The following is a 15,665-nucleotide window of genomic DNA, read 5'->3' on the forward strand; positions in this document are numbered from 1 at the left end:
GAGTGTCTGTACAGAGAGTGGGACAGTAACTCAGCACATTGCGAGAGAGTTTAGGATGAACACCGTGGCTTTCCAAAAATACATGAAAACCCACCATTTTATAACATAGAGAGAAGCAGTTGCCATTCTCCCCTTCATATTATTCCCAACGTCTTCACGTGCCTTTATCATAAATTAACGTGTGTATCAAGGTGTACTCTTAACGCGACTGTCTCCGTAGACAAGTCTTTGGAGTACTGAGGACTTGATTCCTAAGCAGTGGAATGGGAAAATATATACTTTCTTTATAATGTATTTTTACTTGGGGAAAAAAATTGAGAATTGCTTGCAGGCAAAGGTTGTCAGGAATGTGTGACAACATTTCACCTGTAGCCTATGTACTAGACTTGCATGTGTACTGAAAAAGTACAGTGGTGTCTGGTCTAAGATGTAGTGGAATTTTCCCCAACTGGTCTTTTACTGTATGGGGCAATGTTTCAAGACTAAACAACATCACTCCATAAAATACACAGATCGACCCAGTGATTTTGGATTAAACGTGAAGTTTACGGTCAGTGATCCTTAAAAAGTAAATAAATGAAATGAAAGATAAAAAGAACAAAATAAGGAATTTTAAAGTATCAGTCAGTTACCATTAGTGCCACATGTATGTCATTATTAGGCTTTATACAGATATGATTAGTATTGCAATAGAAATTGTGATCATGTGTAATTCATGATTTTTACACAAACCTAGTGAATTTAGGCATAATGATTTGAAGCGAAATTCAAATGCTGAATGAGTACGGTTCGTGGAAATCTAGATTAATTTATTTAAGGGCTAATTTGTAAATTCAAAACTGCATCCACCAGAGCGATAAAAACAAAACACAATCACTAGATGGCGCCGTCGAACTAATGAGTTTGCAAATTGGGCGTCACCACCAACTTTTCGCGAAGCTTCCCCATCTCTTCCTAAATAGCATATTGAGAGTGATGTGGAATACAGCTACGAGGATAAGAAATGAAAGTTAATGGCCAAACATGTTGTTTTGTTTTCACCCTTTAATTATCAATCAAATCGTGAGTTAGAGAAAAAATGAAAGTGTATGATTATACATAATCATGATGTAGACGCATCCAGCGGACTCAAGGCCGTATTTTACGTATCGCTGTATTTTGGAAAATACTTGTCTTCTTGAAAACACTGACCTCTGACTGCTACGTACCTTTTTCTTCACCCTCAAAACACCCGGGTATCTATACCGTAACTTGCTTAAGTGCGAACTAAATGCCCGTGAATTGACGCACAGCTCAATTTGACAATGGGAGGACCTGGATCAGCGGTAGATCTCTTGAATAATAAAATGGCTTTTGGTGATGGAGTTACGAGCTGGTCCACGATCAGCCTGAAATCGAGTAATGCTGTAGGCAGATCTACAGTTAATTGTTCGTCGTTGGGGCCAGAAGAGGGCGGGTGTAGGGCGTTCAGGGCAAGGGGCGGGATCTAGTTTGCTATTCAGCCCATAGTTAAACTATAGTGACTCAGAAAACAAGATCCACAACATATGTCCGAAAAATCGTCAAGGAGTATGGCACACCCATTTCTTTTAAAGTTTGTTAACAAGGTTTGATCAACGAATAAACTCTTAACGAACTTTAGTCGCAACCGGTGAGTGATACTTTTTTCTGTCCTCTGTTGCCAACTTTTTGAGCGACACATTGTATTACTTTTGAATCGTGAGAGCGTGGGAACTGCGTAAACCAGACAAGTTGGTTTAAAGATTGATTTACGTTGTCTTCCAGTCTTTTTTAAAGTGTGCTGTTCGTTCATCATGGTTCAAGCAGTCCCATCGTTTTGTAATTTCATAACATTAGGAAACGTATCTGGTCTACACCACCTGTTGTATTTTGAGCATCTTAGCATTTGTTGGATCTGGACTGGTTCAGAAGTATATCTTAAGTTTTATTTTGACTCCGGGCTTATTGGAATAAAAACCGACCAACCATAAACTGCCTTTTAGAAGTATGATTTTCCCGTAAATATCGTAGCAAGTGGAGTAAATTCTATATATTTTTGTTGTTTTTTATTTAATAAATCAAGTTGCATGAACGAGAATGCTGAAATTCTCGCATCAACAGTTGCACAAATTTGCGCAAATTATTGTCTGTTGACGGTTGTTGTATTTACCTGCAGTACGCCTTTCAGCTGTGACCCAACATGCTCATTTCTGTTACAGAATGGTTCTCAACCCAGAGTTGAGGCCCCCCTTTACCATTCCACACAGTCTCGCTGTTCTACTTTAAGCTCATCCGAATTGACTGGTCAGTGATTTGTGATGAATAGGTTAGTCAGGTGTGCCACAGGTGAAGAAATAAAACGAGAATTGTGGAATAATGATATAAAGAGGCTGTGTTTAGAACCTTGCAGAAGGGGGAGGAAAACATAAGTTTTATCTGTAGTTTGAAGGAGGTTAGCACATCTGTTGACAACTGTGTATATTAGAATTGATGAGTTGGTTTGTGGTTAATTATATGTGGGATGGGCAGGTGCCAGCAGTCTTTCTTATGAAATATCAGAGGTGTCTGTGCCAACCAGTGGTTAAGTTGAACTTTGCTGTCATCAAGTCACAACCCTGCTGGAAAGTTTTAGGCAACGTTTACTCAAAACCTGTTTTTTTCTTCCAAAGTCAATTCAAAGTCAAGGCTATTCCTTGTAATGTATTTCTGCCCTTGGTTGTCAGCATTAAAAAAAAGCTTAAACATTGTGTTAAGTCGAAACAAGAGTGGGAGTTACATCATCATACAAATGTGTAAATGCTGAATCCATTGTCAGAGCAAACTGCACAGATGCAACCTTAAATACAGGGCCCGAATGCATTCTTTAACCTGGGAATTGAGTCTATGTCCTCAGTTGCTCTGTGTGGTCTCCACCAACAGCCACTGATATTAATATGATGCACAGTAATGCCACAGAGAAGCTAACAAAACAAATTTGCACAGTTTCTCCTCCATGCTCTCTGTTTGTTTTCTAGGATGAAAGAGAACGCATGACATAGTAGCTTGACCGGAGTTTTAACCTTTGCTCCTCTGTGCGTTTGGAGTAGAAGGTGCTAGAGAAAAAGAGCGGATTTGGGGGTCAGTTTGTAGAGACTGGCACTGGTGGGGGGGGGGGGGGGGGGGGTGTTTTTCCTCTCTCTGTCGAAGAGTCCCGAGAGAAGCACTTCCACAGTGTACAATACAAGGAAAAGAGCTTCAGTAACACCTCCTGGTGCCTCTGTACTGGAAACATGCGATACCGCCGCTGAAAGAAACTATTGTTTCTTTCTCTTTTTTTTTTTTTTTTTTTTTTTTTTTTACGCCCACAGTTTTCCTTTTTGGAGAAGGGGGCATGTAGCTATTAAACTTGGCCCCATTGTTCTGTCTTCTCCCTTTGTGGGGGCTGGAAAGTTTGAGACGCCGTCCGTTTTTGTGTATTAATAGTAAACCAGGAAGCATTTGCATCTTCTCTTGTCTGCTTGCCATGCAGCAACTGTATCTTGGATGTTATTACTCCCACTAATTTGTCATCGATGGCATCATTTACAATACCATGCTTAATTACGTGGGACGTTTTGAGTCTGACATTGCTGTTTTCATGTTTTGGTCTGTTCGTTTGCATTGTTAAGACATTGTCATTGGTTCTCTTTGAAATACAATCCACTTGGCTGTGGCTAGAGCCTTCTCTTATCATGGCTCTTCCATCTCTCCCCTAAACTCCCATTCATCTTTGTTTGTACTCTAAAAATCACCAACAAGATTGTTGTTTTTGTGGTTCCTGAAGGGTAAGGTAAGCTGTTATCTAACAGTGTCCACAGGAAACTGATAATAGCCCTTAATAGACCTAACACCTGGATGCAAGTGGTATTTGTGTTTGATTTTTCTTGTTCTCTCCAATCTCATTTATTGACATTTACCTTTTAAATCAAACTGTTTTAAGTCAACTATTGTTGTGACCGAATCTGAGACATTCTGTTTCATGATGGACATATGATCTCATAGTTTTGTAAAGGGCAAAGGCTGGCATTGATGCATCTGCACTAAAGACATATACCCTGCTTTATTTACTATCAGGTTGGGAAATCACTATCATCAAAGTAGTTATTCTCTACTGATGGTGATCACAGGCTCTTCTCTCAAGCACTGAAATACAGAAAGGGGTATATTTACCCCTTGCTGTGTCTTCTTTGCCCTGTTGTCACATTCCTCTGCATTGATCCTTTCACCTTAAACTCAGTGCCTTAAACAACTTGCAAAAGTACTGATTGGTTCACATGGAATCTTACTGTGGGTATCTCATGATTATCTAGAGATTCTGTAGTTTGTGAACTGAGGATTGTGCCTGGTTGAATTGGCAATCTCATGAAGAATGCAGTGGAGATTATGTGTTGTGGGGCTGTAACACCATTTGCTTGTAATGGTGTGAGTGTTTGACCTGTGTTTGTATTCTATAGATCATTTTCTTACTCCCCATGAGAGTCTCTTATAAATCACTTCAAACACAAGCTGCTTAATTTTAGGTCTACGAGGCGTTTGTCTTATTTGCTTTAGAAATACCTAATGTTTAGCTAAGGGCTTTTCTTAGCGTGGTATTAGAGATGGCTGGAATCCATTAAGTGGTATTTTAAACCACAACTTTGTCACATTTCTTTTGTTTGTTAAGAGCACTCATGCGTAAGGCTTTGACAGAGAGTTCTCTTTGGAAATTAATTAGTCACCCACATGCGTTTTATTTCATATCTGAAAAAAGTAAACTCTGTAACAATCTCAATTGTAATTGGATTTCAAAAGTCTCATTCCTGATTGGTTTGAATTACTAAACATTTACAAGGGTTGATATATCTGAAGGCGTCTGTTTGTGGCCATTAATAGAATTATTGTTTTGTTTGCAGAGGTGGGTGTTTTCCAGAGAGAGCGGTTTCATTTTTGCTCTCAGCATTCCTGATGGAGTCTTACAGAGTGGGTGGCATTCCGAACACTGGACTACAGCAGAGCTATACTCAATCCTCCCGCACAAGAGCTCAGAACAATGGCACCTATGGCCTTAGTATCCGTGTCCAAGGGATAGATGGACATCCTTATGTTGTCCTGAACAATCAAGACAGGGCACCAAATCCCTATGGAGGCCCAAATAGTAATGGTTATATAGATCCAGATGGCTCTTTTATTGATAACTACCAGGAGTATGAATTCAGGGGGCCTAGGGAGAGCCTGTCCGATAGCCCATTTGTGGAGTACAGATCCCAGAAACAGATGCAGCATGGTGGCCCTCACAATGGTATGACCAACCACAAGGAGTCTCAGCCAAAAAAAACGTCCCCTTTGTTGAACTACCAGAGACATCCAGAGCTCCTCAAGCCTTATGATCCAGAGAATAACAACCTAGAGGGCTTCCATGGTCTTCCAGCTCAGCCACTCTCTTCAGCTGGGTCCCCTCTCAGGTCCTCAAATCTGGACCAGCCAAGAAAGTTTTTGCAAGATGAACAGAAACAGGCTCAGCCCCAAAGCACGTCAGCTAAGACCCAGGTCCAACCTCAAACCAAGTCTCAAGTCCAACCTCAACCTCAACCCCAAATCAAACCATTTGCCCAACCTCAGACCCAACCACAAGTTTCTCCATCCCAACCTTCTCCGCGTCTTCCGGTTCCACAGCAATCCTCGGTGGCAAACAACCCCACAGACACAGCCAAGATGTCCAGTAGGCCTCCTAGCTCGGTGAGTAGTGCCAATTCCAGTCTGGAGCGTCGTCGACGGGAGCCAGATGTCCTCCCCTTACGCAGACATGACTCAAGTGGTCCAGTTTTGGAATCTTCACGCTCCCGTCATTCCTCAGTATCCTCCAGTACCTCTGCCAAAACTCCACAAGATGACCAGCTGGAAGCTCTCTATGCAGACACCGTCAACCGCCATGAGAACCGCCGTTACATCCCCTTTATGCCTGGCACAGGGCGCGACATTGACACAGGCTCAATTCCGGCCGTGGATGAACTCATCAGCAAGTTTGATGGCAAAGAGAGCCAACAGCGAAGAGGACGAGCCGGACGGAGAAACCGCATAAACCCAGAAGATCGGAAACGTTCCCGTAGCGTCGACAGTGCCCTGCCTTTCGGCCTTCGAGGAGATGCGGACTACTTGGAAGAGCTGAACAGGAATCGAGGAAGGTCCACTGAGCATCTCCTCCGCCCCTCCCAGCTAGTGCGGAGGGGATCTGCAGCAAAAGAGTCTCCAATCTCTCCTCCTTCCACCGTTGGGCGCAGATCAAATTTTAGAGATTTAACACGGGTGAGCAGCGCTCCTGGGTCACCGCAGGGAACTGTGTCCAGTGCAACAGCATCCATCCTGGGATACAAAAAGCCACTGAGTCGTACCTCCATACTGTCCGCTAACAGCCAGGGGAATGAGGAAGAGGCTGGAGCAACGCAGATCCCAAAGACCTTGACCAGTGTGGCTACAACATCTCTGTCTAAACCTGCCAGTAGCTCCAGTCCGAAATCAAAGGCTGAGATGGAGACTCAGGTAAAAGAGGTCCAATGGGTGTCTTATGACTTTGATAGCTCCATATATGAGAAGCTAATTAATTCCCAGAGATAAGATAGTATTTTCTTTGATGTAGACTTCTATGGCTTATCAACTGAACCAGTGTACATTAGAGGTCATATTTGACAAGATGCATTGCGTCATGACCACTAAAAACAGGTGCCAGTGGCTTGAAATAAAGCAGTTGAGAGCCACAGCTTTGATAATATCCACTATTTTTATTTCATTCATGCCTCTATTTCTCACCTTTTTATCCAGGCAACACCTGATCTTCTGAAAGGTCAGCAAGAGATTTCACAACAATCACATGAAGAGACAGCTAAACAGATCCTTTTCAATTACCTCAAGGATGGGTAAGTCTCCACAGCCAGTCTGATGGTAGAGCTTTCTGAATTGTTCTGAATTCAGCCAGCCCATGTGATACTTAAACTTTGAGTGAAAGAAATATATTGCAAGGACATAGTGATATTAAGCTACTACTATAAAGATATCCTTGATCCTTGATACTTCAAACCAAGCATTTTTTTATGGAAGTAAGAGCTAATAATCTTCATTCTCTGCTTATTTGTGTTAGTCAGATACGTGTTTGTAATGATGTGAATGGTCTCCTATCTCTGTCTGGTATTGCTGAATATGTTTATGCTAGCACCCCTGCCACAGCAATGATTCTCAGTGCTGTTTAACTTGAATGTCCAAACATTACACATTCTGAGCAATACACATGTGGGTGTATCATTTCAAAAATATACCTCCTGTTGGAGCTTTTAAACTATGATAACAAGGAAATACTCCCAAACAACCTCTCCTAGCGAAAAGATGAGTCAACTGCGATCTATCTCACCTTCTTTCTTTCTTCCCTTATCTTTTTCTCTCAGGCCACTAATAGCAGTGTCTGGGCTGAACTGAAGGCCTGTCCATGCTGCACAATACTGATAAATACCATTCCATGTAACTGCCCATGCAAATCACTCACTGTTATCATATTTCTGCGTCACATGGGCTAGTTCCCACATTCCAGAAAGGCACCTCGTAAATATAAAATCCAGAGGGCTCTCTGAGAGTCTTAGTTGCATGTTGTGAATTTCAAGAAAGCTAAACTATGAGGGGATATCAAAGCAACGATCTTGACTCAGAGCCAAGTCCATCTATCCATTCCATTCTTTTTCTTCAAAAAAGGAGATTTAACGTCACAGAGGGCCAACACGTTTCTTTTCTGCTCTTATATAATCGCATGTGATTGTTTCCCCTGCTTCAAATACATAGAGGAGGTGTCCAACAAGTTTAAACCTTGTGAATAGCTGTAACTAGAGACTCCCAGGTCAGTAGATTCTTGATGTTCACATGTTCCACCGCTTTTTGCATTCCTTGTGTGCAGCTGTCTAGGGCAGTACCGCATTACTAAGAACTACTTGTGTCGCCCAAAAGGAGTACTGATCTGAGGTCAGATTCTTTCTGGCTTACCCTAACCATTACCATTAGGAACCCACTCTGAGCCAGTACCTGTGTGTGACTCACGCATGCATTTGGGAGGTTGTAAAAATAAATAAGGGAGTGAAATAGAGTGTCTGTAACGAGGGAGTATGTGTGGAGTATGTACTTAATTGACTGTGTGCAACTGTAGTGTAATTTTTCTTTGAGGTTTGGGGTGGAAGGTGGGGTAGGGTGGGTGAGGCAGGTCACTGGGTCCTTTCTGTTGTGCACTGTGATGGAATTCAGCTTCACAGCTTGAATTTTACACACATCAAGCTTGTTCAGTACTGTTTGTTGCTCACACGCCCAGAGAGCATGCTAGGAGCCTTGTCTTACTCCTGGAGAGACATGTTCTCATACTTGTGCCTGGCTTACGGGTGGGTGTAATTAGGGTGAGCAGGTCAAGAGGTGACACATCAAAGCTGAGCGATCTGCCTTTCCTGTCGTGCCAAGGATCAGAGCCGGACTGTGTTTTTTTTCCCCCAGAAATGTCAGAGATTATGTTCTGATCTATCACACACACACACACACACGTGCACACACGCACACACACACACTGCAACATACAGAGAGGGATAGGGAGATCTTCACTCTCAAACCACCCAAGTGTTTGAGAGCACCTGTGTTGGTTCTTTGTGTTTTCAGGAGTAATGATAGCGATGACACTACCAAGAGAAAGGTCAACTTGGTCTTTGAGAAAATCCAGACCTTGAAGTCGCGGGCTGCCGGGGGTGTGCAAGGGGACAACAAAGTAAGGCATTGTTGTGAACGCCGTTGTAATTGGACTCAACAAACAGCTAAGTCTTGTGAGCTTCTTATCGCCGTGGGGCCTGAGGCTTTCGTTCAGTACCCCAGCGTAAAAAGCTACCAGGCTCTATTTGCTCAGCAAGCACTGCAGTCAAGGCTAATGTTTAAACATGTGCACCCAGGAACGGAAACATGCATCGGTACAAATGTCACAACACTACTCTGCCAAAGAAACTATATCCCTCTTCTTTCTCAGCTGTAAATCAGATCCGCTTAAGTAATTTAAAAGCTCTTTTGTACTTTTTATGGGTGTAATACCAACACTGGGTGACTACACTGTAAAAGATAATTACATAATAAGTTTAAAAAAAAGGCTATTATTGATTACTGGGTGGGTTCGCTGTACTGGTCAGTGGATTAGTATTGGCAGTCTGCTGCTATAGCAAAGTCTCAGCAAAAGGAACAGTTGGTCACGTACAAACTTAAGGCTGTGTTTTGTGCCCTCAGTCTCCAGATATTACTGCCCAGACTAAGGCTTTGCAGGAACAGAAAGCCGAGCTGGAAAGAGAAGTCACCGAGCTGAAAAAACAACTGGAAGAGGAAAAGAAGGTACAACCTGTTTACACAACAAACTTTAGGTCACCCGCTCCGTCTCTTTATGGGATTGTATTAGAAGCTTCTGCTTCGACTAACAATCCAACTTGTTATCACCTCTTAAGATAAATAATCAAATTAACCAATTACTGGCTTATGTAGAAGACAGGCCTTAAACCAAAAAAAGCCACAATGCGCCTCAGACGTTAGCCATCTTTGTCTGACTCCTACTGTGCTCTGAGTGGTTTATAACATGATCCCCCCCCCCTTTCTGTCTCTCTCTTTCTCTCCCTCTCTCTCTCTCTCTCTCTCTCTCTCTCTCTGCTCTCTCGCTCTCTCTCTCTGCTCTCTATCTCTTTCTTTCCTTCTTTCTTTCTCTTTCTCTTTCTTTTTCTCTGTGTGTTTGTGTGGTACAGAAACAGAAGATTTTGAGTGAAGCTCACCAGAGAACAGGGGCAGGGGCGCAAGACCTTCAGAGAGAGTTGGAGAGGAGTAAGGAGGAGTGTGTCCGACTGAGGGAAAAGCTCACCAAAGCAGAAGATGACCTGAGAACCACACTGGAAGAGTAAGACCCAGTCAGGACTTAAAAAGTCATCTGTGCAAACGTGACCAGATAAAACCACTTGGAGAGGAAAAGTCAAGTCACGTGCGTTAATCCTGGGGTGCTTTAGCTCCGCCTAGGCGTGTCAGTTTGATTTTAGTCACTTAAGATAATCCCTCGTTATTTCTCATACACATTTTTCTCTTGGTATTTTTAGAAGTACAACTCACGTGGGAAATGAGAATATTCTTCCCAGACTCCATCATCCATCCATTACTGGTTTTCAGTCTGTTATGAAACCAATTGACTGTGGCTTTTGAGTATTTGATTTTTTTTTTTTTTTGTTCTAATCATCGGAACTCACTGAAGTCATTAAGCTCACAGTAAGACAGCACCTGATTGTGGTGACTCACTGCATACAAATTAAACCAAAGACTGTGAGAAGGCCCACAGTAGGCAGAGTAAAAACAACTAACTTTTTTTTTTCAGTTACCATGGTACATCTCACACACAAGACCAAATCCTGATATATAAACTAGTGTGACATATAGTAGATTAGTGGAGTAGACTGATTTCATTCTCTGCGTGTGGGTATGGGAGCGATATAAAATGAAACACACACACACACACCTCTCTGGTGTGTCTGTCAGTGTGTATCACTTTGTAGAGGAGCTAGCAGGTGGTCCATCTGTGATCAGGTGCATTGATGGATGAGTGTACAGTTGTTACTACAACAGACATAGCAGTCATCGAGTCTGAGAACACAGGTGGTCTCTTTCTGTTCAGCAGGTGTTCTGAGCCTGTGTGTGTGTGTGTGTGTGTGTGTGTGTGTGTACGGCAGACTCTTCCAGGTGAAGATGGAGAGAGAACAGTATCAGACGGAAATCAGGGACTTGCAGGACCAGCTGTCTGAGATGCACGATGAGCTGGATAATGCTAAGAAATCGCAGGGTGACAGCGTGGAAAAAGAAGCTATGATGCAGGTAAAGCGGTCGGCGAAGTTATGCAATCAGATCGTGTACAGCTGAGCCAGCCGCCCATGTTATGGTTACAGCTGACCTGTAAGACCTGAACAAGTTATGAATACAGCCTGTGCTGTTTTCTTATCTACCAATGGCATGTCCAGTTTCAGCTATTAAAGGACTTAAATAATGTAACAGATTTGTCAAATGAGACATGGAACGTAACAATGAGAAGTCTATGGATTCCATAGGACTGGGTAGGAATCCATTACAGGGGAGTGAGGGATTTATTGAAACACTCAATCACTCAAAGTTAGAGATGACATTTACAATTTTCCTTTACAATATATATCCAAACGCATCACAAAGGTTATAAAGAGCATGGACTACTGCATGTGGAATAGTCTTGAGTCTTTAACATGAAGTGCTACAACTCCTGCTACAACTCCTCTTTGTTCTCTCCTCTCAGGACCTCATGCAGCTGAAGATGGATCTGCGGGAGGTGATACTGGCAAAGGAGGAGCAGGAGGAAGTGCTGAGGAGGCGGGAGAGGGAGCTGACTGCTCTGAAAGGAGCTCTGAAGGAGGAGGTGTCCACTCATGACCAAGAGGTGGATAAGCTGAAAGAGCAGTATGAAAAGGAGATCCGGAAGCTTCAGACAACTGTAGAGGAGGCCAAACAGGTAATTCATCACCTTCCCTCTCTGCCCAGCATAGTGCGTCTGTCACAAATGATTTGATGGTGTTATGTAATCACTCAAAGGGCACTGATGCGGTAGGATGGTGTTTCTTACTTCTTCAGACCCTGCGGTACTATACATTTGCAGCGCTAGCACGCAGCTGTCTAAACCGACACATTCAGTGGATCAGAGGGGTTTGTGATGTGGTTTATTTGTATTAGGTGTGTTTGTGCATGTCTGTGCCAAAGAATGATCCTCAGATTTTTTTTTTCCATTCATTTCAATGCTGTGATGATGAATTGAACAAGATCATCAGTCTATACAGTCAGTAGTTCCCTCTCTCCTGTCATTCTACCACTGCGGTCAGGAGAGATCTGTCGAGCAGTGCAATGCTTGTCTGTAAGGTCATTTCAGCAAATCCTGTCTTTTATAGTATTAGTAAAATATGAGTGATTATTGTGTAGTACTCGTAACTCAAACACAGGGCAAGGAAAGTCAGTCATTCACTACTGATTTAAATTCCTTTTGCGTATGTGGGTCGATGAAATGCGTAATTGAACAGGTCCCTGTTGCAGAAAGCGGGTTTCGTGAAAACTCAGAGTTAGTTAACTCAGAGTAAGTAGTAAACCTCCTAATAGAAGAGCCCTATGGTTTCATTCTCCTACCAGAACAAAGTCATAGGGCTCTTCGATTTGGAGGTTTACTCTTAGTTAACTTAACTGGGTCAGTCACTTAACCACGTACTTGAAACACCACCCAGAACTGTTAACTTTTACTGTACTTGTTTAAACTACAGCTAACTTCAGGTTTTAAAAACTGTCATATTGTTTTTGCTTTACTTTTAGCTGGTCTGGGTGGCTTAGCACAGGGTAAGGAGTGGATTTAACCATCAGGCTGGTTATCAGCCCTGTCATCAGTTTTCATGGGAATTCTCCTTTCTAGTGTTTGTAGTTACAGGAGATATTTTTTCTTGATAGCTCAGGAGTTTCACAATTTTCATGTACTACTATAAACAGGAAATAGTACAGCACAGAAAGTCATAAAAAGAAAGAAAGAAAGCTCAAAAGAAAAAGAAATGAGGAGGAGTGGAGAGGGAAAAGAGTGAAAGAGGAGTTTGTTAGGGGAAAAGCAAATGAGGTGACAGAAGAAAAACAGAAAGAGCGATAGCCTCGACACTCTGGGAGATATCCTGTTTATGGTGCAAGTTCTGCACAGTACCACCACCAATAGGACAGCAGGTCTTTCCTCCTGTCCAATAGGACAGGGGGTCTTTCCTCTTCCTGGTCCCTTTCCACTGCGCTCATCTCCTCCAAAGTAACCAAAGCACTTCCCCTCCGTTGTCACGTCTGTTTTGTCCTCTTGTTTTAAACTGATAGACAAATGAATTAGACTTTGCATTCTCCAAGTGAAATGCCTGCTACAGTATTTCAGTATTGTAAACCATATTTTGGGATTATGCTCTTTCATCAGGTGAGAGGAAGTATTTCCACATAGGTGTTGAAAGTTTGAGTCGCGATATGTATTCTTCTGAAGTACAGACAAAGAGGGCGAAAGAGAAAGAATGCGGTGTCAGCGAAGAGGAATGTATATGTTCACCGCCAGCACTTCTGTCCGTTAAATTTTGATTTTAGATCATCTCTGTTCTCAGCATAGCGTAGGGCCTCCTGACAGGCCTGCTCTGTGCAGTAAACAATGCCATAAACTGGGACACTAGCCTGGGCTCTTCGCTGCTTAATTACAGTGCCGAGCTGTCACAAATCTAATGAGCTGCAGTGATGCAGAGCTCCGCTTTTCCCTCCCCAGTCTGAGAGGGCGCAGAAATGGGGGGGGCCCCTCACTAAAGGACTGATAGGTTTGTTTCGCTCGCCAAAAGACATGACTGCTGTAAGTGGGTCAGTGTGTTGACAGGGGCTGTTACGGTAAGTTTACATTAACCTGCACAAAGAAGAACCATGAGTCTTTTTTTCCAGAACTTTACACTGTTCTCATATGAAGAGGTTAAGTGGAAAGAAAACACCATTTTTTTTAGTAGGTTAAGTCATCCTTGAGTTTTGAAACACATCTTAAACATTTTTTTGACTTGAGTAGTGGAGTTGCTTATCAGAACTGGCTCATGGGAATGTGAAAAATGCTCGAAGATAATGTGTTTCTGGTGGCGCTAAAGTTTGTGGGAGTGTCTTGGTCTACGCCAGGGTCAATGAAACCCTTCAGTACGGCTGTCGCTCTGCCTCAGTGGATTGTGTTGCAGTGTAGCAGTTCAGAGTCTTACATTAGGGGATTTGGGAGATGACCCAAAAAGAGGGGGTGGTAGGGTAGTGTCCTTCCTCTCAGTGTGGAATTCCTGATTCTCAATGGTCTGGGGTCCCTCTTGGGGGGCGGCCGGGGGGGGGTGTCTGTCCTCCATCCTTCCAACCCCCTGTGTACATGGTGTTTGATCCCATTTGGGCTTTGTTTTGCCTGCCTGCTGGTTTGTTTGTGTGGTCAGTGGAGCCCTGCTGCTGACTGACTACCTCCCTAGGTCTGTCTGGGTAAAGCCCAGACCCACAGGACATGGTGTGTTTCCTCAGCTGATGATAGCAAGGGGTTCCGGGCACGGCTGGGAGGTGATGATTTAGAGAGAGAGAGAGAAGAGAGGGAGGGCCATAGAGCAATAAATCAAGTGAGGAGAGAGCAGAGGAGACGGGGAGTTTTGGTGAAATCCGGTGAAATCACTTAAAGTTCACTGTTACACCGTCGATCTGGTTACAGTCATAAACACACTCAATTTTATCTTTATTGAGGGCCTATTTAATGCTCAAGATGCTTTCTACCTAAGCTCACTTTCAATGATTAAAGTGATGGTTTGCTGTCAGCGCGACCTAAATTCTCATCCTTTAACACATACGCGTCAAACACAAACTCTCGTTATGCTCTGCTCTTTATCAGCACAGGCGTACTCTGTGTTTACGAAGATGAGCGCTCGCTTTGTAGGCCACACGAGTCGTTACGCCGTCAGTGCCAGCTATGACCGTGGCCTGAATATTTCTGCCCATTGTCCTCCTGTGTAGCCGCCTGGCAGATTGCTTTAGCTGGGGCTGTAGCTTTGCCAAGGTGCCCGTTGGCTGAAATAATCCAACAAATACCCCCCCCCCTGTAGAGCACCGCTGACAGGAGCCTTCTCTGGTCAAGGTCTCTGGCGTTCCGTGGATTAAAAAAAACTGAAGTTTAAAAAGCCACGGATTTACCCATTTCCCACTGAGTCTGAGCTTGTTGGCAGGAGCTGAGAAAATTCTCTGAGACGCCAACAGAACGAAAAGGTATTTTTGGGTGATTGTGGAAGTGCTTGGGAGAGGCCGTGGATTACATTTTACGTAAAGTTGGTGTGTGTCGTAAGCTTCTGAAACACCTCTTTGGAGACACCCCAACAGAGTTGAGAGTGAGTGTTAAGGTGGTGGTTGTTGTATAATTACCATATAATTATTTCCTGCCCGGATACCTACTTCACCACTTCTCTCTGTTTGGTATTCAGGAGTTGGCTGAAAAAACTGACGTGACCTTGAGGTTTTTGTTATTTTACCCTTCGACTGTTTACTGTTGCTGTCACCAATGAATGGCTACAAGCCTTTCGAATGTAATTACTGGGTTTCACTTTATCATTTGTTAACTTTGCCACACAAACTGTATTTTACCGGACAAAGAACACATCCTTTCAGGCGTCTCTTTTGAACTGCTCAGACTTGGACCTAAAACCTCCCCCAGCGGCCCGAACAGATTAACAATAGCTCCTCCGTTTTAAAGACACTGATTCTTTTTCACGTCTTCCCTGAAGGACAAGATGAGGTGGTTCAGAGATTTCTCGTGGTCCTTGGAAAAAGGCCAGTCCTTCTCAAGCAGCACTTTTTAATTTGAGCTTTGAGCCCCTCTCTCTTTCTCTCTACAGGCCATCAAGCGTCCCGTCTACTTCTGTGTAAATTCACATCTATGCGTCTTTTGTTTGTGAGGTGAGCTGTTGTAACGCATACTTCCAGTGTGGGGTGACAGAGCAAGGCTTGCTCTGAGCCAGAAAAGACTGGCTTACACTTTACTGTCTTTTGACTGTAGGAGTACTAGACAGAAAACTGTGTTGGCCTGATGGAAT

The 15,665-nt window shown here is 43.2% G+C and overlaps 1 protein-coding gene across 1 annotated transcript in view; it reads left to right on the forward strand.

Annotated features, from left to right (window-relative positions):
- Positions 1-1,558: 1,558 nt before the first annotated feature.
- Positions 1,559-15,665, forward strand: part of cgnl1 (cingulin-like 1) — a 29,958-nt gene continuing 15,851 nt past the window's right edge. The window contains exons 1-8 of the mRNA XM_030792009.1: positions 1,559-1,651; positions 4,911-6,534; positions 6,814-6,908; positions 8,671-8,776; positions 9,280-9,381; positions 9,783-9,931; positions 10,749-10,890; positions 11,339-11,551. Of these exons, the coding sequence (XP_030647869.1) occupies positions 4,963-6,534; positions 6,814-6,908; positions 8,671-8,776; positions 9,280-9,381; positions 9,783-9,931; positions 10,749-10,890; positions 11,339-11,551 (2,379 nt within the window). The 5' untranslated portion in view covers positions 1,559-1,651; positions 4,911-4,962. The remainder of the gene's footprint in view (positions 1,652-4,910; positions 6,535-6,813; positions 6,909-8,670; positions 8,777-9,279; positions 9,382-9,782; positions 9,932-10,748; positions 10,891-11,338; positions 11,552-15,665) is intronic.

Source organism: Chanos chanos, chromosome 2 (assembly GCF_902362185.1).
Source record: "Chanos chanos chromosome 2, fChaCha1.1, whole genome shotgun sequence".
NCBI lineage: Eukaryota > Metazoa > Chordata > Actinopteri > Gonorynchiformes > Chanidae > Chanos > Chanos chanos.